This window comes from Amblyomma maculatum, chromosome 1, assembly GCF_055883805.1.
Source record: "Amblyomma maculatum isolate TAMU_Amacu chromosome 1, ASM5588380v1, whole genome shotgun sequence".
In the NCBI taxonomy this organism is placed as follows: domain Eukaryota; kingdom Metazoa; phylum Arthropoda; class Arachnida; order Ixodida; family Ixodidae; genus Amblyomma; species Amblyomma maculatum.
This window is the reverse complement of record NC_139344.1, coordinates 70,830,070-70,855,046: the sequence shown is the minus strand read 5'-3', so window position 1 is coordinate 70,855,046 and position 24,977 is coordinate 70,830,070. Positions and strand designations below refer to the sequence as shown.

The 24,977-nt window shown below is 45.4% G+C and overlaps 1 protein-coding gene across 1 annotated transcript in view; it reads right to left on the bottom strand.

Annotated features, from left to right (window-relative positions):
- The window catches only part of LOC146202769 (endothelin-converting enzyme-like 1), a 44,705-nt gene extending 35,018 nt beyond the window's left edge, over positions 1-9,687 (bottom strand). The window contains exon 1 of the mRNA XM_084585054.1: positions 9,493-9,687. Within this exon, the coding sequence (XP_084441180.1) occupies positions 9,493-9,687 (195 nt within the window). The remainder of the gene's footprint in view (positions 1-9,492) is intronic.
- Between the last annotated feature and the right edge of the window lie 15,290 nt (positions 9,688-24,977).

The following is a 24,977-nucleotide window of genomic DNA, read 5'->3' as shown; positions in this document are numbered from 1 at the left end:
TTTTTTAATTACCAGAACTCGCAAAGGTATTGGAAATAATTGAATCAAGTCCCATTCAAGGAATCAGATGACCAGTAACAAAAACAAATCATCCTTTATATATTTTGTTTAGTACTTCAATGAAGAGTATTAGGCACATTTTTGCTGAATTTGTACATAAATGACATAATTCATATTGACAACAGTGTCCAGCTCATCATGTATGCTGATAATAGTGTGTTTATTACTGGCTTTGATCTCAATGAGACTTTTACATTGAAATTATTTACTTGAAAAATCGTTTGCCTGGTCCAATTTCATGAAGAAATAAACACAGAAAAACTATTTTGTTTTGAGTCTGAAATAAAAAAATGATGTAAGAGATGGCTACCGATCTATAATAAAAATATTGACCTTGTAGAAACTCGCATAAGTCTTAGTGTGAATTTTTTTCATTTGAGATAGGAAATTCATATAAACAACACTGCAAATAAAAAAAAAAGATTTCTTCAATGAGTGAGCTTTACCTTGATGTGGTACTGTCCTTGCCTTTAATTATGCAGGTCCCCACAGATAAGGTATTGCAGTTTTATGTGGGCAAGCACCACAAGAGCAAATATCAATAAAATGATAATTCTCAGTAAATTAAATGTGTGTTTCTTACATAACCGATATTAACTGCCGGTTTACGACATGACATCTCCGTGCAGAATACAGTATAATTATCTTGAACTATGAATGCCACTTGTTGCATGTTTCCTATTTTTCTTGGCAGGACAATAAAAGCTTTCTTTGCTCGATGGCACTGCTGCAATTTAGAGCCACTCCGTTTTTAACTCAAAACTCCAACCACTGGTTTCTCCCGCACTTTCACACTTGGTGCAACATGCAATCAATAAAACACAATCTAATGGTCTCACTGAATGAACTTAAACATGGTATTCCTGAAATTGTGAAAACAGCTATGAATACACTTTTTAGGGTTGTAAAATCAGAAATGTTGCAAAGTTAAAGAGCACTGCAGAATCTGCATTGGAGCAATGCAAAAGAACGGATGCTGCTGCAACATTACATCACCCTCCATTGATTGACACCACTCATTAACCTCCACTCCACCACTTCTCAATTACTCACAACTGCTGCGGACATGATTTTGCAGACACGTTCTGCGGACAGAAATCTGTGAAATCTGTGCGTTTGCCAGCGCTGTGTTAATGTATTTTATGTTATCACTTATACTACTTGAGAATTCATTTAGTGTTCTATCAGTGTGCTGTGTTACCTTGCTAACAAGTTTCCTTATATCTTCTTTGCATGTGTTATTGTATGTAGTTGTATCCCCCCTACAATAATGCCTCATGGGCGCTGTAGGTACTTACAATAAATAAATAAATAAACATAGCGAAGTAATACTTTCGCATTAATAGATCTTCTAGACATAGGGTCTCTAATTCTTGCACTTTTTTTTTTAAATAATGTGTAAATTTTTTTATCCTACTCTGCAGCTAACGTCTGCTGCTCCTTTGTAAATGGGTCCAGGACCTAAGTGCATGAGTTGCTCTCTGAAACATTTAATTTAGCTCTCGAGACTATCTAATATGCTCGAATTGAAATCATTGACTCCAGATTGGACTTTGAAATTAGTTGCAAAATTTTTAACTGCAAAGCCTATTGAAATCTAATATGTTTGGGTGTATTTTTACTAGGGAGCGAAATGCACCAGCTTCCTTTAACATCTTAGCCAGCACACACACAATGCATCATTGAAATGTAGTTTGAATTCCAGTTTCACCATGCATAACAATTGTCCATTCAGTTTGGATGTTCATTGGGAATATCAATTCTAACCCGTAAGATGACCATAACTTAGCAGCCCATAATAAAAATAAATTGCTTCTTTACAGAGAGTTAAAACTATGCAGTTAGGACTAAGTACTTATTCCAGCTGGGAGGTCATCTGGAAACTGGAAGACATTTGATTATGGAAATTCAATTAGAACTGAAAATTCTAATTGGAAATAATGAAAAGATGCCTAAATGGAATGAGGGCTTCTAGAGAAAGTGTAAATTCTGGAAACTCAATTGGATAATACAAGACTCTTTAGCAGGATCTAGAACACATCTTTTACAAATGAACACTTGAAACTTAGAGCACTGGCTGACGCTCACCGCCGCAGCTCTCAGAATAACTGACAGCATGGTCAAAACTACAGTAGGTGTTAGTGCAGTACTATACACCAGTGTTGTCACTGCGAAGTGAAGAGCCACAAAGCAGAGGACTGCCATCCTTACTACTGCCAATATACAAGTTCTTCTCACAGCCACCCCATTGTTTCCTGGCAGATCATGGGCCTTCAGCTTCATCGTCATGTTTTCTCATTTTTAGTCTTTTGTAGGATGTATTGGACCTTTGGTGGTCTGTCATGCAACACTGCATGACTAATCCACTGAGTGCAAAGCCGTTAACCAACAGAGATATCTTTTCACTTCATATGCGGCACACAAAAATCATGCATAAAAGAGGCCACATGTCACTATTCCATCTTTCTTTACACTTTCTTTCTTTAGCACACTCTAAAACCATTCCTGTAAAAAGCTATAGCTTCTTTTATGCAAATTGACATGACAATTATTGTAACTTGAAACATTTTCAAAACGAAAAAATAAATGCATGAGGTGGCTCACAACCATTGTTTTTTTGTAAAACTGTGTTGCTTCATAGGCAATAACTTGAACAACACTGACAACATTTCTACATTACTTTGAAACAACCCAGGCAAAAATCCTAACTGATGTAAATGGTTTAAAGAACAAACTTCCAGTTCATACCAGTTGGATAACAATGGATCCCCAACTGGAATTCAACTGGGATCAACGTTCATGCGTATAAGGTACCCGTTGCATGCGAGCCTTGCTACCTGTTGATGGTTTACAACTCAGAAAGAACTGAAAAACGAGGGCACAAGTGCAGATAAGGCACATGTTTGCAGTCTCCATGACCGGTTGTATTCGTTCCTCTGTATCCCATGAAAACACTCCATTTCTAACCCCCAATGGTGTAGGTCTGCGACATCCAGTGCAATAACGTGGGGCAACCCCCCCCCCCCCCCCCCCCCTTCTTCATGAACACACCTGAATGCAATACCATCAACTACTTTGTCGTCAAGGCTTTCTTCGATTGGGGAAGTTCGTTTTTCGTATCGCACAACATGGTGCAAGCCGAGGCTTTTTTTTTTTCATTCATTTCTTAACGTAACAAGCATACCCCACAACTGGTAATAAGCTATATTACGAGGGGCATATGTCATATTTTTTCTTTTCTTAAGAAAGGTGCATTTGTGAAGAACTAAGTAGAGGTTTTTGACAGATGAATTTCTAGATTGGGACCACTCAAATAAAAGGGCATATAAAAACCACAAGAATTGCAAACTTTGAGCATGTAGAAATACTTGGTAACACGCACAGTAACTAAAAAGTGGCAAACTGGCAGATGCAACCAGAATTATAACACGGTGCCATTGTGAACAATTTCGTTTACATCAGGCATAGCACAGTGCCAGCAAAAGCCTTGGGAACTGGCCAATGTACTGTATTGCAGTTCATATTTTTTATGCTTCCACAAACTCTTCATAAGGACTGTTGAAAGCTTTGAACATGCACAAGACAACTGCAATTACATCGGCCACAGTGACAAAGAATAAAGTAAATACGAACCAGCTAGAATGTTAGACTGAGCGTTCACATGCAAATATGGGTGTAGAAATGCCATTTGAGAAGTAAGCATGCTAATAGAGAAAGGACAACTCGAACACACAGAAGAGAACTGAAGTTACAAAAACAAACAAGCAGTCATAATTGAGGCCTTCAACAACTACGCTGTAAAATCAAATTTTGCAGAGGGACAAGTGCATAATTAATCCTGCCGCACAAATGAAATAAGCATACCCCTCGATCAATTATAGAAATCGCTTGTGTACAAAAAGTGGGAAACACTGAAGTCATCTTGCTTTGAGCAACTAATTTCAGATATTATAAATCTTGTTTTGAAAGCTGGTATTGATCTAAAGAGCATAAAGCAAAAAAAGAAAAAAAAGTCCGACATGCCAACATTTTCATTTTCCGGTCTTTAAGGCTTCAAAGCTGCTACTCGGTTTGTCAAAATCAATGTTTTTTGCCAGCTCACCTACGAGAGATGATAATGCAAGATCTGAAAGCGTGCACTGACCCATCATAGGTCCTCTTCCTCACAGGACACAACCTCCTCTTCTCACAGGATACAACAGACACTCATATATTAGGAATAGTTGCAGGCTGGGGAGAGGCTCTAGAAAATCTCAATCTGGGGAACTCCAATGCTGCCCAACTGTTGGCCTCTTCGAGTCCGATGCTTGCCACTTTAAGTTGAGGTGTCTCCTCAGCCAAGGCATTTCGATGAAATGTGTTCTATCAGACAGCTTGTCGTAGAAGGATGTAAGCTTCAGAATACATACTTTAAGGCTTGAGAGGTCCCTCAGTAGAATAAAGAAATCTCTTCACTTCAAGAGGACCAGATATGTTCTGCGGCTTCTAAAATCGCTTTTGATTTAATGCAGAGCTCGGCATAAAATCTACCAGTGAAGTCAAGCATCACCCCTTTTATTTTCTTCCTGCAATGAAAACCCTGAACCTCAGACACATTCCCCTACCATACTCTTTTTGAAGTTCTGGGGCCTGTCTACTGATATTCTGAGCTCATTTGATTTTATGAATTTCTGCTCAATAGCCTTGCACACTGTGGCCACACATCATTTTTGAGAAAGAGCTTCAAATCATCCATCTTTGCCACCACTTTGTAAAGATATAGGTGCTTTGTCTGCATATGAAATTGTGCAGCATTTACTACTTCAGGCACTGCACGCTATAGGTGCAAGCAACATAGAAAAGCAATGGCACAGACTACTGTAGCCTCCATGCAAATAAAAAGGTATCAATGAGCAGTGATGCCTTGCTAACAGAATACATTTAGTCTCGAAGTGGTCTTCAGCAGCGGAGTGATAGCGGGGGTCGCCAGGTTTGATTTCATGATGGACTGACTTGTATCTCTCATTTTAACAATAACCTTCTCTTACAGCAACAAAAGAGAGAAAGCATTCTCTTGAGGAAAAGAACTTAAGGCCCACAGTATTGCAGCATGTGAATTGCCTTGCATACATTTCTCTAACTGCACTCTTTGCATTACCACCCTCTCCCCCCCCCCCCCCCCCCCCATTCCCAGCCACACTTTCCTGAGCACTGCACCCAGTGCAGTCCTCACACCCCTATAGGGACAGCAAGGTTTCTAACCCCTCCTTTATGCTAAAAAAATGCCTTTTTATATCCTGAAAAGCAATCCCACAATGCCTGGACATCCCGAAATTCAGCAAATACTCGTTTTACTCATCTTTGCACCTTAGTAATGTATAAGAATTTTTTTGCTTTTTTTTTTGCTGTTGACATATTAGTTGCATAAAAGGTTGCATATGCCCAGAAAATTTTGTTAAAAATTGGCTATAGTCCATGCTACCTTTCTCTTTCATAAGTCTTTTGCAAACTGAAGTAGTGGACCACATTAAATTATTCTTCATTGCATCATGCCATCATTGTGCAATTAAAAAAGTGTCGACTTAGATATATTCACACGTGCTGTTTGATAAATAATTGTTTTTAAACTCTGCGGTTGTGTGAAAGAGATACTAAATGGAAGGAAAAATAGTGTAGCACATATATAACTTTGTAAGTGTAAGGTATAGCTAAATAAGAATGTAAAGAATTTCTGGACTGCAAGCAATCAATGTAACGAATGACAAACATTTACTCAAGGCAATGAAAGTTATTAAAGCATTTCAATGTTTTTATGAACGAAAATAAATGCAGTGTTTGAATATATAACAAACAAATTTGTGATGGCAGTCAGCAGTCTGTTTCAGGCTACAGGTCCAGTTAAAAATCACAATTGACACATATGACGAATGCAAAACTTGTTGCCGTGAAAGAAATGCAGAAGACGTAAGACGCTGTTTATTACATATTAGACATGCGAAGGCATGACAAACTGAAATGGTTCATGTGTTGCATTAGAACAAGCACTAAGTCATTAAAAGATGCATGCATCACATGGATCTCAATTTGACAGCAAACATATGCTGACACTTACAAAACATACAATGCCATTACTCTTCATGTGATATACACTGCAATATTTTCATGTTTTCTAAAGGCTACGCACAGTTCTGTACTACTTAAAAAGTACACATACGCTCCAAGTGCAAGATGGGGATTTGCTTTATTAAACTTAATCTAAAACAAGCCCTGATCAATGTGAAATGACTTACATAGTTTTATAATAATCATAGCCCAAATGAGAATAGAATATTCATTAGGCACCTAACTGTTTTTAACAACAGGGTAACCAAAACAGTGAGAGGTCATCCTTTAATACTACAGCTTATTTAGTTTTTTTTTTTTTCCTAATCAACATATCACTCCCAGCATCACAATTCTGACCTAAAAAATTTGTAGAGTCGAATGACCTAGTACGTATCTCTATTCCCTTTGTCCTCGAAGCTTTTTTTTTTTTTGCCCCCTACAGTCATGGACTAGCTAGCTACTGCAGCTAGGATGTGCTTATAATAGCGCCGGCGCCGCGGTGTTGCCGGCCGGCATCATATGCATTCGCCGGCGCATTAGTTTGGAGAGAGAAAATTAGGCCCTGTTTAGCCAATAAGAGCGGTCACCGAGCGCATTTCTGGTAAAAACAATTCATAATGAACTATTTCGCTTAGAAAAAGACCGAATTATATCGGGACGCGTGGCAACGGGACGGACGACTGTTGCCGACAGCCTGCGCGCCTGAAAGACGTCGCACCGAGAAAGCTATTTTGCAAGGAAACGTTTTGCAAATAGATACGAAATGTGCAGAAGAGCGGAATCACCGCGAACATGGTGTGCAGTTGTCACTGAAAAATTCGCCCGGCCCGCCTACGAACAGGTCGCACTGCGTTGGCGAACCTCGATTGTTTTTGTCGCCGAACGGTCTCACACAGATCTAGATAAAGGAAAAGCAATTAAACTGTGATTTCCCCGGCAATTCGTTTGGTGTGACAAGCTGGTTCGGAAACCTCTTCGCGGCTCGAAGCGTGCATATGTTATTTGACGTCGCGCCGTTTCCACGGTGTCCGCACTGCATGCAAGCTAGGCCTCGTGCCTCTCCGCCGACGGCCATCGGCTGGGCAGCTGCCGTTTGCTTGCGGCGCGCCGCCGGGTCGCGCCCGGGCGCTCTGAAAAGCATGGGGAATCCAGGGACAGTCTAGGGAAAACACGTGCGCCCTACATCCGGACATGACATCATAAATATCACGTGACCCATGACGTTTGTGACGTCATATATGACGTCACAAATTTTGGGCCAATCAGCGTTTCCAGCAGAGCTACCCCTAAACGCTTGTGTCCAAGGAGCACCTCTCGACAACCATAGGTGAACATTTAAGGAGGGAGGGATGTGGAAAACCAGTTTCCTCCCCCTTCGCCGCGACCGACCACCACCACCCCGACGAGCTGCATGGCAGCGCCGGCTGGGAGAGGAGGTAAATACCTCCCCTTGGGGGAAGGAGACCAGCGATGGGTGCGCCACCAAGACGTCTACGCGGGTTCCCGCGAGAAGACAAGGGAGCTTCTGGATCCAGCCGGCAGCGAGAGCGGTCGTCTCCCGCCGCCTCTCCCGGCAAATGCCGGGGGATAGCGGGCACGGAGTACGCTGCGCACACGGGAGGACCCGTTGTGCACGACCGCCTATCTTCTGGTTCTCAACGGCGAAGCGACCGGCAAATACCGCACGCTCTCGCCGCCTCCCGCGGTAAACGCCGTGGTATATGGCTTCGTCCGAAGAATGCGGCGCACACGGGAGATCCCGGCCGCCATATTCACGGCGCGCGCAAATGTCCGCCGCCGAAGTCGCACCCCCATTCCCCAGCCGGTGAGTCAAAAGTCCCTCTTACGTAGCCTTGCCCTTCCAAGGAAAACCTTGTTGATGTATAGCTAGCCGGTATGCTCTGTATTATTTGCAAGTGCAATAAATAGCATTGGAGTATTAACTACGCGTCGTGCCCGTCCTTTGTCCCTTTGTTCCCCTCCGCGGGTCGCTAGCGAGGACGCTGCACCTGCGGAGTAGGAGCGGGGCGGAAGACCGTCCCCCTCATACCCCCACAATCTAAGACAGCCTAGAAATATGGCACTGAAAGCTAGAAGGGCTCTGTTGAAAGAAAGCGTAACTAATGAGTAACCTGGTCTGCGGGTTGCGCGATGATAAGGAAGGTTTTATTCATATAAACTTCTTGCTGAGGTCTGTTCAACTAAGTGGACCCCGTCACGTCTTACAAAAAAAAAAAAAAAGACGGACTACTAAATAAATTTTCAGCTTTTATTATGTCTTGGAACAGGACGGAAAACTCGATCAGTATTGAAAAAGTTGAGTGAATATATATATATATATATATATATATATATATATATATATATATATATATATATATATATATATATATATATATATATATATATATATATATATATATATATATATATATATACACCCGAAGTTTGTTTTTCTTTTTTGATGTTGTTTGAACCAGTTTGAACCGGCTCGGGCAGGGTCAAAACGTTTAGAACAGGACCGGAACATGTCTCCGGAGCCAAAACCGAACCCGAACTTGAACCCTAAAAATTGCCGGTTTGACACTCTGGTGACAATTGGTATCTCAGCATTTAGTCTCGATTACGGTAGAAGCACATACATTAATCAAGTTGCTAATGCCAAAGTGTAATACGTTTTTAAGAGCTAAACATGCTATATTATGTAGAAATTGACTTTTTTTACAAAAAAAAAAAAAAACGAAATGAAAAGGAAGTGCATATAAAACTACGAATGCTCCCGCTTTTCCACTCGACGTCATCCCAAAAAATGGTGCAGGTCGAGAAAGCATTGTAGAAATCGCGAATACCCAATTGGAATAATTTTCTGAAAGCTAAAACAATCTCTATCAGAAGGTTGCAAAACGTAAGAAACAATTTTTGTCTTTAGAAAACAAAGTATCAAGTACTTGTTATTGAATGTCAGCGAACTGTGAACAACGAGCAAGAACCGACCGGATTATAACAGCAGCGAATAAAAATACCCCACAAAGAAACGTTTTTTTTTTTTTTTTTTTTTCTGTATACGCATCGGACCATCTCCCGAATGGCAGAAAAAAGGAAAAAGGATCGAGATGTTAGAGCTTCTCTTTGGCACGTGGTTGTATGTTGTTCGTGGCGCGCAGGCGCGAAAAACCATTACATTCAGCATGTTCTATTGCCAGCGCGAGTGCAGCGTTCTTGCGTGCGTTCTGTGTGTGATCGCGTTTATTCGCAGCTATGATTCAAATAAGCGACCAGCTAGCCCAAAAGCTCGTTTTAGATAAGAACCGACTAACACTCTTCATCAGAGCGCCTGCTAATATATACCTGGGCTGCCGTGTAGTTGATGTCCTTGAGGTACTCGTTGCCGCCCTGATACTGCCATATGTCGAAGGTTAGCTGCAGCGCGGGCAGCTTGAAGTTGGGAACTTCCCACGGGGCCTCGCTGGGCTCACAGTCGGTATCGTTGGCCGAGCGCGAGACCGGCCAGCTGCGCAGCTTGGCCGCGTTCCTCGGGCTCATGACACGCACCAGCTCGCGCGCGAACACCGACAACAGGCCACCGTACCTGCGCTGACCGCACGCACGATATTTACCCTGGTGGAATGCTTCTTTCGTTCCTTAGTGATTGTCCGATAGAACAACCTTGAATGGACGCCGAAAACGAGTCTATATTGGCTCGTATCCATATAGGTTACAAACTTCCACCGATAAATACGCCGGTTTCATCGAAAACTGAGCTTGCTTGCTTTATATCTTCTTTTTTTTTGTAACTGCAGGTGTCGCCGCCGCTGGCCGATGTTGCAAGTACAATACGACGCGTCAGCAGTTTTCTGACGCAGATTCGAGAGAATATAGGCAATATAGGCCCCGCAGCCACTCACGTGGAAAAGGTGACACGTAGTCATCTTGGACGTTGAAGGCAGACATTTTAATCGAGTGGCGAGAAAACAATTAAAGGCAATTTTTCGAGTGATAAATGCGTCTTTTGCTGCCGGAAGATCATCAACATAACCAGAAAGAGCCATAAAATCGATCTTACAAGAAAAACTGGATGGGCGGGAGCTCTTCACACGGTTCACGAATTTCTACAAATGTTTCTCTTTAGCCCCGCTCCTTTATGCGTACATTTCATTATTCGTTGACTTCCGCACATTGCACTTTCCCCTAATGATGTCGCCGATGGCCCGTATTATGAAAAAAATGCAAACTGCCTACAATGCATAGAAGGGCTCGACAGGTGTACGAGTTGCAACGAGGACTGTCTCGATATGTTCCACTTCATACCAGCCCACATATAGGGTGTCCCAGATAACAGGGACCAAGGTTTAAGACGAGGACACAGAAAAAAGGAACACACAGGGCGAGCGCTCGTCCTGTGTGTTCCTTTTTTCTGTGTCCTCGTCTTAAGCGCTAGCCTTAAACTTTAAATGGATTCCAACCAACTAGTCCAGCTTTCTGCTTTAAGAAATAAATCGAAGCGTCTTGAATTTAAGTTGAGTGAAGGTTGTTAGAGTCCTGTAAAGTATCCATTCGAAATTTTTCGTTCTGCTTACTTGAATAATTATTGAACTGAGTTTATTTTTCCACTGCGACTTGGGCAGATCTCCGAGGATAAAAGCTGCGAGAGCTGCTTGTCAAGTCTATCGGCCCTCTCAGCGTGACAGCAGACAGCAATGCAAGAAAATAAGTGCTGCGGTGTAAAACATGCAAAGATCAAAACAAGTCGCCTATACATTGTGAGGCAGCAAACGGTAATGCAAAAAAAAAAACAAAAAAAAAAAACATATGTACTCAAAAAAGAAGGAAGAAATAGCATCAGTGATGGAACAGTTGCAGGTGTCCGATCAGCTTTAAAAGGCATTTGAGCGAAATCTCAGCATTGCTCGCACCGGCAGCTTTGAGGGTGTACAAAATACGTAGTGTTATGCCCGAGCAATCGGCCATAAATCGTCCCAGAAAGTACGCGCATTCGGAGAGGGCCACTGGAGAACCGGATGGGGTTTTTCGAGAATGCGGCAACGGACCGAGGCGTGTTGACCGGACATCAGGACAAAGGAGTACGAATCCTTATCTTCCCGACAGGGAGAAGCGCGTCTTGCACAAGTTAATTGAAGTCAAGCGCTTTTGTCGGCAACTGAAACGGGCATCATTTGATCTCCGGCACCCCACTTCTGAACGATGAACCAGGGCGGCGGGGCGAACCAAGAGCCGCGGCACGCTGTCGTGTTGTGACCCAGCAGCGGGAGGTGGCTTCCTTAGCCGTTCTTAGGGAAGCGACTGTTGACTCAAAGATGCTGCTTGTGTTATCCCATGATCATTAAGGCATACTGGCTTGGCTGTAGTTCTCCCGGGCTCCAGTTACGGCGCGGAGATGGGTGCCCTATCGCCTGGCCGGCGCCGTTGCAGCGACTGGCAACTTCTGCACAATGGACCGGGTCGGCGGGGCGCAATGGAGCAGCTGCACTCGTCATATTGTGACTTCACTGCGAATTGTGAATTCAAAGGAGCTGCTGCATGCGCCGCTTGAAGGTCATTAAGACGTATTGGTTTGGACAGGGCTTTGTGCTGCTGAGGAGGAGTGCACCATCGCCTGACCGGCGCCATTGAAGATGGCTGAAACCAGATGGGACATCACCGCTTCAGAGAGAACAACGGGGACAGCCTGGCTGTTGTGCAGTGGTATACAGTATTCCCTGTACAAGTGCGAGGAGGTGTGTGTATGTGTGCAAGCTTGTGCGGGAGGTGCTAGTAGTAGAACAGTTGAGCGGAGCCAAAGAAGCCATGGGCGGAGCCAAAAGAAGCGGCTTAGCGCCCATAGGACGTTTGGGAAACTGCGGGTTCCACAGTTGGACTGAAAAGTGATTTAAGCAGCCTACGAGGGCTGCTTCAGTGGGAATCGCATGTACTCTCAGTTGATTAAGAGCTACCTCGCTCCCTTTGACGTGCTTGCACCTTTGCATTGTTGTAAATATGTAAAATAAATCTTCACTTTACTTTTTTTTCTAACAACTCCTGCCGTCGCCTGCCTCAATTCCTTAACGCCTTGCGCTGAAGTCCTACGATCATATCAGTAGCAATATGTTTTAATACTTTGCTTGTCATATGTAGTGCGACATCAACATATCTGTGTTCAGGGTGTCTGCTGTGAAACTGGTGAGTGGTAGTGCGTCGTGATTAAATATTGAACTTTTTAAACATCGCTCTCAACACTGAGGTGTCAATAAAAAGGTTTTCGAACGCCACGAAAAATTCGACCCTGCTTTTTCCGGCGAGGCTGCCGTAACTATAGTGATATTGAACTTAAATTACTGGCAGATCGAAGTGACGGATAACGTGGCTGTTTAATAAGTGCGAAGCGACAGCTAGCGAAATAGAATTCCTGCTGGCGTACTATATACGCACTTCGCGTTGACTGCATTCAGCCTGTGCGAGTGACAGCGATATTCGCTCCGCTCATTAGGTAGTGAAGACGTCGATCTGCGCCACTGAGGGAATGCCGAGATGTTACCATGGGCAACGTCTCGAAAATCGCAGAAGCTCAGCTCCATGCACGAGCAGCAAGCAGGATGCGGGCATACTTATGTATGCCAACCGCAACGTCTTCTGCAGCTTTAATGAAAATCGGCCGTGTACAGGCTGTTTTACACTCGGAGGGAAACTGGGAGCGCATGACTACCATGCCTTCAAAAGCGCTGTCGACGTGAGCCGGTGAAAACGGATGGCACCAAGACTTTGCGCAGGAAGAACAGTCAACCATGGCTATTACGCATGCGCCGATTCTCCCAGGCTTTCGTCCGCAGTGCTCAACAAAAGTGCTGCGATTACCCGCTCCTTGTCTTAAGTGTGAGATAGCCTGTACATAGGACGTATCTTCAGACACTTAGCGAAGTTAATGCTTCAACTTTTATATTTCGCGCGGATGTTGTAGCGGAAAACTGTGGCAGAGACGTTAAGCGACGCACGAAAAGCATATTTTGCGCGAAGACTGCCTCACTCAACGCCTAGCTCACAGCATGTATGCGTCGGAGACTCAGAAAAATTCGTGGTAGCGTAGGGGTTAGGCGAGCGTGACAAAGCGCCTCTGCATATAGGCCGGCGAATGGCGCTTATTGCTCCAGATGCGTTGCGCAGCTGACCGAAATTTCTCGACGATGTCTTGCAGCATAGTAACTGCTGCTGTGCGCATGGGAACAACGCACCACATGGCCGAGATTCCGTAGGCGTAGTAGAAGGGTGCGCCGAGGGCAATGATGGCGGCCAACACGGTGTTGGAGAGCGTGTCGTAGCGCAGCAGCGGGCCGGGACCTGCGGGCGGCAGGCGACGCAACTCGCGGCGAACCTCTTCATCGCCCACCAGCAGTGCGTTCAGCTCACGCCGACAGGCCACCCACATCTCTACGTACGAGAATGCCGTGCTCGGGAAGCGCCGGAACACCTGCGTGCCGGGGGGAGCGGCTCTTGGGAGAACCGTTCGCGTTCATTCAGTCTGGCTTTTCCGACCGTGACCGCACTCCCTTGATAAGACTTTCCCGTTTTGATAGGAGCGCGCGATAGTTTCTTTTTCAAAGAAAGATATATCTTGATGTTACCTGAGGATGTTAAAGCAGACTGCTCCGCAATTGGCCGAAAGAAATGTAGTGTTTTCGCTCGTTTCAGAGGCTTCATTCTTATAGCCGATAAAGTCAGCTGACAGAGAATGCACTGTAATGTATACATATAGTATATAGGCTCGTCCGTGATGCTTCCTCTAATACCCCTCGAGTTTACTTGCACGATTTAACCGGAGCGCAAAACTATGCGAGGGATTTTGCTTTTTCTTCTAGGGTGCTCAAGCCGATTGCTGTAAGCGGGCTCCCATGAGTGACTTGCCGCGCTTGCTTCAGGCTGCCTTCTATTTCTCTCTAACATCATCGTCACTGCCATTCGTGACGTTGTAGAAACTTTAAACCACTGTCAGGGGATAGCAGTAAAAATAAGGATATAGAGATCAAATCCACGATCCGGATTTAAAGCAGACGCTGTCCTGTTACGTTACGAGACCGCCAGCTTCCGACTACTTTCTCCTGTCTATGCCGCTGTCTCGTATACCTCGATCAAATTTTTTCTCTGTACACCGTGATCTTGCAGTTGATCGAAGTAGAAAAGCTGAAAGTCAGCAAACGGCTCTACGGTTGAGTCCGGATATACCGAATTAATGTTTACATTGAATAGTCGGAACATTCTCTCGAAAATTCTATGCAAATGTATAGCATTCTTTTTCAGGTTTATCGAATTTATGGAAACGTGCGCCACAAGTGATGCTTTTCTTAACTGTCACTTTTAACTCGCGGAAATGAATGGGTTGCGCGGGCTCGGCATTCAGATGGCAACGTTGCTCCTGTGAAACCGTGTCACGAGATGGGCTCGGCTTGATGTCGGCCTTCGGTCTCTTGCATTCGTTTCCCACGACACATTGCTATCATGCGGTGAAACCAACCTAAGCCTTGGCCAGGCGTGCTTCGCTCATTTCACTGAAGAAGACATTTCGAAACCAAGTGCACTCTAAAATTAGATGTTCTATTTTATAGTGCGCGAGTAACGAGATTAAATGACTTATAATAGTCACTGCTATTTTCAAAGCACCGTATACTGCGGCCTATGAAATCCTTCGTTGCCAGCACTGAAAGAAGTGCACCGCTAACGTAAGCACGATTTATCTTTCTCCCAGGTTACAGATAAGCTTATCTATGTCGCCATTTTTGAACATCAGACTATTTCGTGATTCTCATTGCACTCGATATATCTTGGTTAGACTGTGTTCTTCCCACAATTGAGTTTTCCCTAATTTGATTTCAGGGCAAAAATGTGTACTGGCCACATAAAATTTATATTGTTTTTATCATTTTAATTTATATTATGTTATTTATAATGTATAACTATTTCCGCTTCGTGGAATTTGGGCCCAGTGGCTCCTTAAGCTATGGTAAAATGAGCTTTCCTTGTCCACTCGTACATTGAAGTGTATGAATCAATGCGCTTTTGAATGAATGAGGCACCGCACACACCCCCGCAGGGAAGCCCGCCTGTGCCAGGATTCGGCGCTGAAGCAATCGATACATGCAATGCCGAACAACGCCGCCTTACCCTTGTGAGCGCCTGCTCGGTGCGGAAGCGGTCGCTGGGCGAGGCGCGCACGGAAAGCGCGCGCAAGCGTTGCAGGGCCTCCAGTCGCGTTGCGTTGTCCATGGGCCAGGGTGCGTCGCGCAGTTCCCGCACCGCGTGATTCTGCGCGTGGCGGAGCAGGTCGTCCAGGCGGCGCCACTCACGCGAGCTGAACATGGCCTGGCGCCAGTGGGCGACTAGCAGCAGCCCGAACACGTCCTCCGTGTCGCGCATGCAGGCGAACGTGGCAGCGTAGCGGCTCAGCAGTTGGTTTGCCTGGTAGCGCACCGTGTGTAACGAGTCGTTCGCCACTCCTGCGGGTTTGACCCCAGTTGTTACGCTGTGGCCATCGTGATGCTCTCGCATCAACATCGAGGTCTCAGTGAAACTAACCGCTCTACGACCCGACCTGCTGAGATGCGCAATATATTGCAGGGATCGTGATGTCGCGCTGGCTCATGTAGCCTTTTTTCACTGAAATCGTCTTCAAAAATATAGTAGTGTAATTTTTGTAATGACCGAGAAACGAAATCATACTATTAAGGACTGGATTAAATAGCACTGCATCTCGCAATAAAAAAAGGTTACATGGATTGAAAAAAGTTCAAAACGTAATTCGCGTTCTCCCATGAAATTGCTTGAAAAGGCGAATTTATTTCATATTAAGTTATCATCAACCCTGCCAGCAAGCAGACAGTGACTTTATAAGCATTTAGATGGCTTTGGATGTTGCATAAGATAAAATGTAGCTAGATTTAGTAAATACCAAGTCAAGATTTTGAGCCCTACTCTTCTGTAGATTAAGAACATGGTTCAGTTTTATATTTATTTTTACACATTTAGTTTACATAATGAAATAATTTTTAGTGCCTGATATTTATAAATTACTTAAGATTATTTTTGAGAGATTTTGATAAAAATTAAAGATGTGTTAGTTTTTTTTTTTAATTCGAATAAATTTGCCCATTTTTCGACATTCTGGAAGCTTTTTTTTTTTTTTTAATTCGAGTGAAAGTTATCTATTTTTTGATATTGTGAAATTTTGGCTGATTTCAAAATAATAGGGAGAAAGAATGAATAACTGCAGAGCTTCACATTTTTCTAGAAATAAAGAACAGGGCATGGATGATATAGAGAAAAAGTTTCAGTGGCATCACTTTATTGCACCATGGCAGAATATAGCGCTGAATATTGGCAGTACTTAAGGCAAGCGCTAAGATTTATTTTTATTTTGTAGTTTTACCCAGCATAATGCAGCACTTTTTAGTCCGTAATATCTCCGAGGTACTGAAGATTCTTGAGTGGGATTTTAATAAAAATCGAAGAAGTTGTTTTTAAATTGGAATCAAATTTGCCCCCTTTTTTATTTAATTGGTTTATAAGAAGGGAAAGGCGCAGTATCTGTCACACTTGTTCTGTGGACACCTTAACCGCGCCGCAAGGGAAAGGAAGAAGGTGGGAATGAAAGTGGAAAGAGGGAAAAAGGAGCCGTAGTGGAGGGCTACGGAGTAATTTCGACCACCTGGGGATCTTTAACGTGCGCTGACATCGCACAGCACACGGACGCCACTTCGTTTCGCCTCCATCGAAACGCAGCCGCTGGGGTCGAGTTCGAACCCGGGAACTCCGGCACAGTAGTCGGACGTCTTACCACTGCACCACACCGGCGACGCAACCCGACTTTTTTAGTATCTTCGAATTTCGGGTTATTTTGATGCGTTGTGGAGAACACATCTAGCAATCTAGAGCTCCGAATTTTGTATGAAATAAAGAACATAACCTGCGTAATAAAGGGGAAAAGTTTTCGTTTAAACAACTTAAGGCATCATGTCAGCATGTAAGTCTGGAAATGGACATTTTGGCAGCGCATCGCTCCTGAAGTAAAGTTTGCGATTTTTTGTAACAAATTAATTGCAACAGCAAAACAGGTCTCTAATTGTTCATATAAAAGAATAGGTTACATAGGTGTAGTGAGCAAAAAATAATAGATGACAATATTTCAGTGCGCGAGCAACAGGTCTCCAAACTTGCGGCTTCTTGCAATGGCAAAAACGACGTTTTTTCCACCTCTAGTGATATACAGTCGTGCCCCGTTAATATGACCCCTGTTAATATGGACGACCCGAATTATGAACAGTTTTTCTGGGGACGAAACGTTTTCAATGTATTTATGCATCGTTAATATGGAAACTCGCTGTCTGTACAATGAACAGGGGAAGAATGCACATGACCCATTTGGGCCCATGTATTTTTGTCTCGTTAATATGGACATTTCTTGAAAAAAGCAAAGGAGTTCGAACGCAAGTTAAAGAAGGACGCGCCGCCCGTGAACCTACGCTACAGCCGATAACGCTGGATGCCTGAACGAGTCCTGTGGGGTTGGAAAGAACCAAAGCGGGCGTGTCGTCGTTTTAGGGGGAGGGGGGCGGAGGGAGCGCAAGAGCGCAGAGGAACGTGCACAGCTAACCGAGGGTCAGCTATGTAAGAAAGACCATGAAAGGGGGGAACCAGGAGATTTCTGGGTGCAGCGGGAGTGCCACAACGAGAGGCCGCAGTCGGGAAAACAGCAACATGTGGTTGCAATAAATGATGCTGAACCTGAACAGAGAGGCCGGTAAAAGCGTAAAAAAGAAATGACAGGAAGAAAGACAAGTGCCCGAACTGGCGGCGGCAACTGAAGTTTTCTTTTCCAAAGCACAATGTGTTTTCCATGAAGCCGTTAACACTTTTCGGCCAGAGTTAAGACACACTCTCAAAGTAGGGCGACAAAAGAAAGGCGACGAGCACGCAACCGGAACCGGGCGTCCGCGCTTCCGGTTGCGTGCTCCTGGACGCGCTTCCCACTCATGCTCCTGGTTTTCGTCCCTGTTGCGCTGCTGAACTGCCACATTTTGCACCCCAAGCGCGGTCCGCAAGTCTGCTTCGCTTTGAGTCAGCGATGCGGCCTTGACAAGGTCCGAGCTCTTCGTAGTCGGCTTAGCCGTCGTTCTAAGCTGTACTTCAGCTTGCCGTGTTTGTTTCATAGGAACACATACAAACGGCACCAGGAAGATGGGATGTTCGATAGCCCTCTTCATAGCAGCTTGCCAACTTGATTCCCTCGCTTCCTTACGGAAACAGTACAAGGCAAAAAAGAGAAAATCAGAAAAACGGAAATGCAGAAAGGTTAAATAGGCAAAAAAGTGCACAGCATCAGGAGCCTGTAACCCTCACCTTGAGTCTGGCTTTTGGCATGGCGGGAGTTAAACGCAAAAGACCGGTGCTGAACGTAGGCGCGAAGCAAGAAATCTGTGAGTATAAGCGGCAAAAACTATCTGTCAATCCAAGCCGTGAGGGACTAGGCCCAAGTTAAACGAGGCCTCAGCCTCGCCAGGTCGAGCATCGATGTTACAGAACTCCGATAAATGGCCCATCGTCGGAATCGCAGCGTCAGCCACAGTCCGATAGCACCGAGCGCAGTTCGAAGGAATGGAGTCAGCCTTGTTAATGTGGTTTGGGAATGTGCGCGCGAATGGCGCTGTCGTGAACGACGAAATGCTTCAGGAGAAGGCTCGCTGCCTCGGCAACATTAATGGGTGCGTACCGTTCCTTACCCTCCGTCTTGATACGTTTTAGCTGTGATGACTTACGGAATGTTTTGTTCAGTAAAACAGGGTGATGTTTACCGAGAAAAAATATTCTAAACTCTGTTCAGGCGTGACTACTCAAGAGGATGGCTGACAAGTTTTCAGAACAGACGTGGCATCTCGAGTCGGCAATAAAGAAGGGAGTAGTATCGACAGCTTGGCTGTTTCCTCGCCTCAGGAGAATCTCAAGCAGCTACTCATAGCCCGAGTGCCAAAGCGACTCAGGCTATGAGAGACACCGTAGTGGAGGGCTCCGGAAATTTTGACCACCTGGGGTTCTTTAACGTGCCCTGACATCGCACAGCACTTGGACGCCTTGCTTGTCGCCTCCAAAGAAAAGCGGCCGCCGAGGCCGGGATTCGATCCCGCCTCATTGGGAACAGTAGTCGAGCGTCGTAACCACTGCGCCACCGCGGCGGGGCACCGTGGTCTAAAATATTAAGCCTACTTAATATTTTAGGGAAGTGTCGGGACAAGATGGGCCCGCGAAATTTTAGAGGCGTTCTGGATACAGAAGAAAGAAGACATATGTGTTAGTGAAGCCTCGCTGTGTTTACGCAGGAAAGAATTTACTTTCATTGAGGAATCTTCCTGCGTAATGGAAAGAATTGAGTTTATTATCGGCCCAGTTGAGTTTCCCCTTCAGGTGAGGAAACACTTGAAGATATCGATGTTGTTAATAAATTTAAGATTCAGACTCACAACAATCATGTTACTTCATGGCACGAGAGGAAGAATAACTATTTATTTACACATAAATAAAACAAGAAGACTGTCACAGAATAGGCGGCATCCATTAATTTGGCCATGCTGCATTTATACACACGCTGAGTTGTTGTTCTGTAAACCCCATATTTTCACGGGACTTGTATATGTGACCGTCGATCGGGGGCGCAAGAACGCGTACGTGCACGTTGATTCGGAACAGTATAGCTTTCTGTGTTAGCTCCAACTCTCTCCATGCTCGAGCAGAAGAGTACGTGCTGCCTGTGTCGTACGTTCCCGACTCAAAGTCACCCCTACTACGTCCACAGTATAGAGCTTCCTTTGTATATCCGTATATTCTTTTTCCCTGGCAATGTGACCCCCAGAAGAACCGAAGTTGGGGGCGTACATGACAGTTGGTTTTGTTGTGCGTTATTGTTTTCAAACCTAAGGTGGCGGCCATGCAGTGCTAAAGTGTGGTGTGTCTACGTGCGCATTCCTCTGTGAGTGAACTACTTTGTGCGTTCTAAGTGCGTGTTTTGTTTCGGACTCCGACCCTGCGCACAAGGCATCGTCGACAGGGGTTTAAAAAGGAGCCGCCGAGGCCCCAAAGTCAGTCCATCCAGCTCGCTCCCGGAGAGTGAAACCCGAGCTGCCGCGTACTCCCGGGGGGTACCCGAGCGCCTCCGCCGGCACCGCATCCTCAGACCGCAAGCTGCACTGGAAGGACCGTCGCCTTCGAGTGCCGCCCGTCTGCGTCGTCCCAGTGATAGACTGCCGCCGCGTTCCCCGGTCAATTGTATGTTCGAAATTGCTCTGAACTTTCTTTCCCTTGCCGTTACCTGAATTGTTACTTCCATCCCGGAGAAGCATGACCCTGTATACGTAATTCGAAGTATTTAATTAGATTGTTTCTTCACTCATGCCGTTGCCTTTTAGAACGTTAATTGCTGCCCTCTAAATGTTTTGCGTATTCCTCGGTCTGAGCCTATAAACGTCTTATTGTTGTTTCAAGTCAACGCGTCTTCGTCTCATTCTCCACGTTTGCTTACTGGCTACGCCGGGCATCGAAAGACCACCCCCCTCTTTTGTCATGTCTCGGTGATGACCTCCGGTGATTACCGAGCGCGTGCCAAAGACACAGGCAAGGAGAAAACTATTTACATGAATGGCCTATTGGTCGGACGAAATCTGCCCTCGTTTGACCCAGAGTGCTTACTTTTAAGCCATCTGTCTCCGCCCTTGGCGGGGACAGCAACCAATAAGCAATCAGGCAACCTTTCTCACCAATAAAAGATTGGGGAAAGAATATTAACTAAACAAACACTTGGGAAAGGAGAGGTCCCAAGCAAATATACGAACTGCACTGACGTCACCACATTCAGAACCTCTGCTTTCCCCTGTTTTCTTTCGCACCCGTGCATGCGGGACCAACGTAAGCCGCGTGAACAACAGCTGAAGTTCTTTATTAAAAAAACAAAAACAAAAACAAAACAGAAAGCTGTCACTGAGGGGTCAAACGCCACGTGCAAACTTCCAGTTGAGCAAGCGCTTCTTCTGAGCACCTGCGACTCAATGACCCACTGCGCCTTATCGCGCTCTGGTCACCCACCGCACATCTGCTACCCCACATAGACTGTATGCACATGCGCAGAGGGAAAGACGCGCACGTAGCAATACGAGAATACATAGAAAAGAAAACGTCCACTGGTCCCTGATTTGACATTCAACACTGTACTCTGCACAAAGCTGCGCGCTGGAGTGACAGCTATGGTAGGAAGGCAAGGCGAGAAGGAAATGAGTGCTCTGTAGCGGCAGTTGACGCCGGCAACAACATAGCTGCCATCGCGCCTCCGTCGTGCGTCCGGGGTTCCACCAAATTGGTAGTCGCCGTGATCGAGGACAGGTGCACATCTCAAAGTATCTATCTCGGTTCGTACGCTCTGTACGCGAAACTGAATGGCGCGAAAGTTCACCGAACTTCACACCTCCCAACCAAGAATGTCACACGGAAACTTGCTGTCAGTGTGAGATTTCAGTTCAGCCACCAAGTTTCTAGCATCACTGCGCGCACACACAGAACTGGTTAGTTTCGCACACAAAAGGTTAGGACACCAGTCAGCACATTCCAGAACCTGCCATGTCCATTCCATGTATGCCAACTGCCAGGCTAGCTCATATACTCCTCACTTCCCACAGTGACTGCCGCAGGGAGCCAGTCAAGCACTACCGCACAATGGATGTACATAATAATACACAAAGAAGATCTACCATTAGATATATCGTTTGCGGCTGCTAAGGGGACAAATACGCAAACAAAAAAAAATTTAATGCTACTGTTCCTTGCATTCTAGGCGCGAGAGTGCATCAGCGCACTTGTTCAGTGAGCCTTTGATATGCACTACGTTTAGATCATACTTCTGCAATGCAAGCGACCAACGCATCAACCGCGCACTAGTGGGCGCTGAACGGGTCATGTAAGTGAGCGGGTTGTAGTCTGTTGCGACCTTCACTTTAACCCCAAATAACCAAGTATCCAGTTTCCCCAGTGCCCACACGATCGCAAAGTCTTCCCTTTGAATTGCAGACCATTTGGTTTGAGCAGGCGTCAATTTCTTGCTCAAAAATGCAATTGGTTTCTGTTCCCCTTCAACTGCCTGCGATAGGCAAGCTCCTATCGCGACTTCCGAAGCGTCAGTTGTCAGAAGGAACTGCTGGTTGTGATCAGGTGCGACCAGCTCCGACAACCCCCCCCCCCCCCCCCCCCCAATACCCTTTTTACTTCACAAAACGCCTCTTCTGCCTTTTCATTCCATGGAATGATGTTGGGAACTCGCCTGTTAGTCAGGTCCGTCAATGGGCGCACTACCTTTGAATACTCCGCTACATACTCACGGTAATAGTTAAACAGGTTCAATACACTACGCAGCTCCTTCTTTGTTTTGGGAGCGCTCAATTTAGTGATTGCACTTACTCTCTCTGGGTCGGGGACATGCTTGCTTTACCCTACCACATGGCCTATAGGTACTTTACTTTCCCTTGTGCAAACTTGCATTTAGCAGCGTTAGCCGTTAAGCCTGCCCTTTTCAATCTCCAGTACCACCTGCAGGTGTTTGATGTGCTTCTCCCAGGTTGACGAGAACATATGGCTAGATCGTCAATGTATGCCATTGCATAAGGAGAGTGTTCTTTTAGGATTTCATTCATAATCCTTTGAAACGTTGCTGCCGAATTTCGCAACCCGTACGGCATTACCTTCCATGCATACAAGCCCTTAGGTGTGGCAAACGCGGTAAGGCGCTGTGACCGTTCGTCTAAAGCGATCTGCCAATAACCCCGTGTCATATCCAATACCGATATTTATCTTGCACCTGCCACCTCATAGATAGTCATATTTGCCATAGGGAAGCTGTCTGGTTCTGTAACGGCATTCAATTTCAGGAAATCGATGCACATTCTCACCGACCCATCCTTTTTGGCTATGCATACTACTGGGTGCGCGTATGCGCTGTCAACTGGATAGACGAAATCCTACTCCTGTAGTTGCTCTACCTGACGCTCTATTTCCTTTCTGAATGCATAAGGTACCTTATAAAGGTGCGACTTTTCTTGTTTGGTGTTTGGAAGAAGCGTTATTTTGTGGCAGCCAACTTTACATCGACCTGGGCGCTCGGAAAATACTTTGGATGCACCAGTTATTACATCAGATAACTCACGTCTCTGTTGCTGCGTCAACGATCCGTCTGAGATCTCAAACTGTAGAGACTGGTTCTTCACTTCACACTGTGGTGTCTCTACACCTCACCAAACTCGCCGTCCGAGTCAAAAACAACCCCCATATTCTGGGTTCGTGCTACATAGGGCCGCAGCCTGTTCGCATGCACCCATCTGCTTCCTTCGTCAGTGTCGATAATATACCTGTTATCTCGCTTCCTCTCCTTTATAACACCTGGTCCCCGCCACTTCGGCTGCAACTTACCGACTTGACCGCTTTCAAGTATGAGGACTTTATTCCCCTCTCTGAACTCTTTTGGTCTTGCCCTAAGGTTGTATTTGGCTGCATACGACCTCTGTATGGCTCCTGCTCTTTCGTCAACCTTTTTCGCGGCGTGATTCATATGTTGCCTCAACTCAGACGTATTGACCGGCCGGTTTGTTCAGTCCTGTCGGTGGTGTCCACTCACCAGTCCACGTTTTCTGGAGGATACTGAGCGGTCCATGTGGGGCGCGACCAAACATTAGTTCAAATGTTAACCTGCCCTACACGTCGTGAGGTACCTCCCTGTATGCCCAAAGCATGAATGGAATGTGACGGTCCCATTCTCGCTGATGATCGTGCACAACATGTCGAAGCATAGCCTTTAATGTCCCTTTCCATCTCTTCACGACCTTGTTACTCTGAGGGTATTCTCGAGTAGAAAATCACATCTGAACTCCCAGCCTCTGCATGAATTCTTGAGTTAATCTGGGCACAAAGTTGGTTCCCTGGTCAAAGCAAATTAGTTCAGGAGTCCCAAATCTAGTGAAAACCGCTATCAACGCTTGACCCGTAGCTTTGGCTGTCAGGGTTTTGCGCGGTATAACTTCTGCCCATCTCGTACACAAATCAACAATGCTTAGCGCATAGCGGTGTCCTCTTGCCGACCCGGGTTCAAGCGGTCCTATGCAATCCATGAACACTACCTGAAAAGGTGTCTCTGGTCTAGTTATCGGTGTTATCGGTACCTGATCTCTAACTGTTGCACGTGAAAACATCTGGCACGTGTGACAGCTGCGGCAGTAGTTATTCACGTCCGTCACCATTGTTGGCCAAAAGAATGCACTTCTAATCCTTTGCTTGGTTTTCTTTTCCGAGAAATGCCCACTGCTTGATCTGTCATATGCTCCAGCTCCAGCACTTCATGCCTTCGAGATTCTGGGAGCACTAGTTGTTTGTATACCCTTCCATCAGTAATTTCTTCATGGAAAAGTAGCTCCTCACGCAAAACCATCCCGTGGCTACCCTCTCCTGCCTGTCTCCACGCTTCTCGTAATGATACATCGTCTCGCTGCTCAAGCTTAAAATCTTGAGCCCTCGATCTATTTTCAGACGCTGCTCATTCTTGGCCTACAGCAAAAGCTGAGAGAACTATCGGCTCTGCATTATCGTCTTCCTCGAACTCGAGTGTAGCCTCTGTGTTCTCCTTGTCCGACCCGTGCGTAGAGCGTACCTCTTGTTCAAGGACAGCCCTCTCTTCAGCCTCTGCCACTTGCTGCTTCTCGACTCTTTGAAGCAGTGAATGAGTTTCGGGTGTGAGCAACGCACCTACACCTTCGGCTACCTCTGTGGTTACAGCG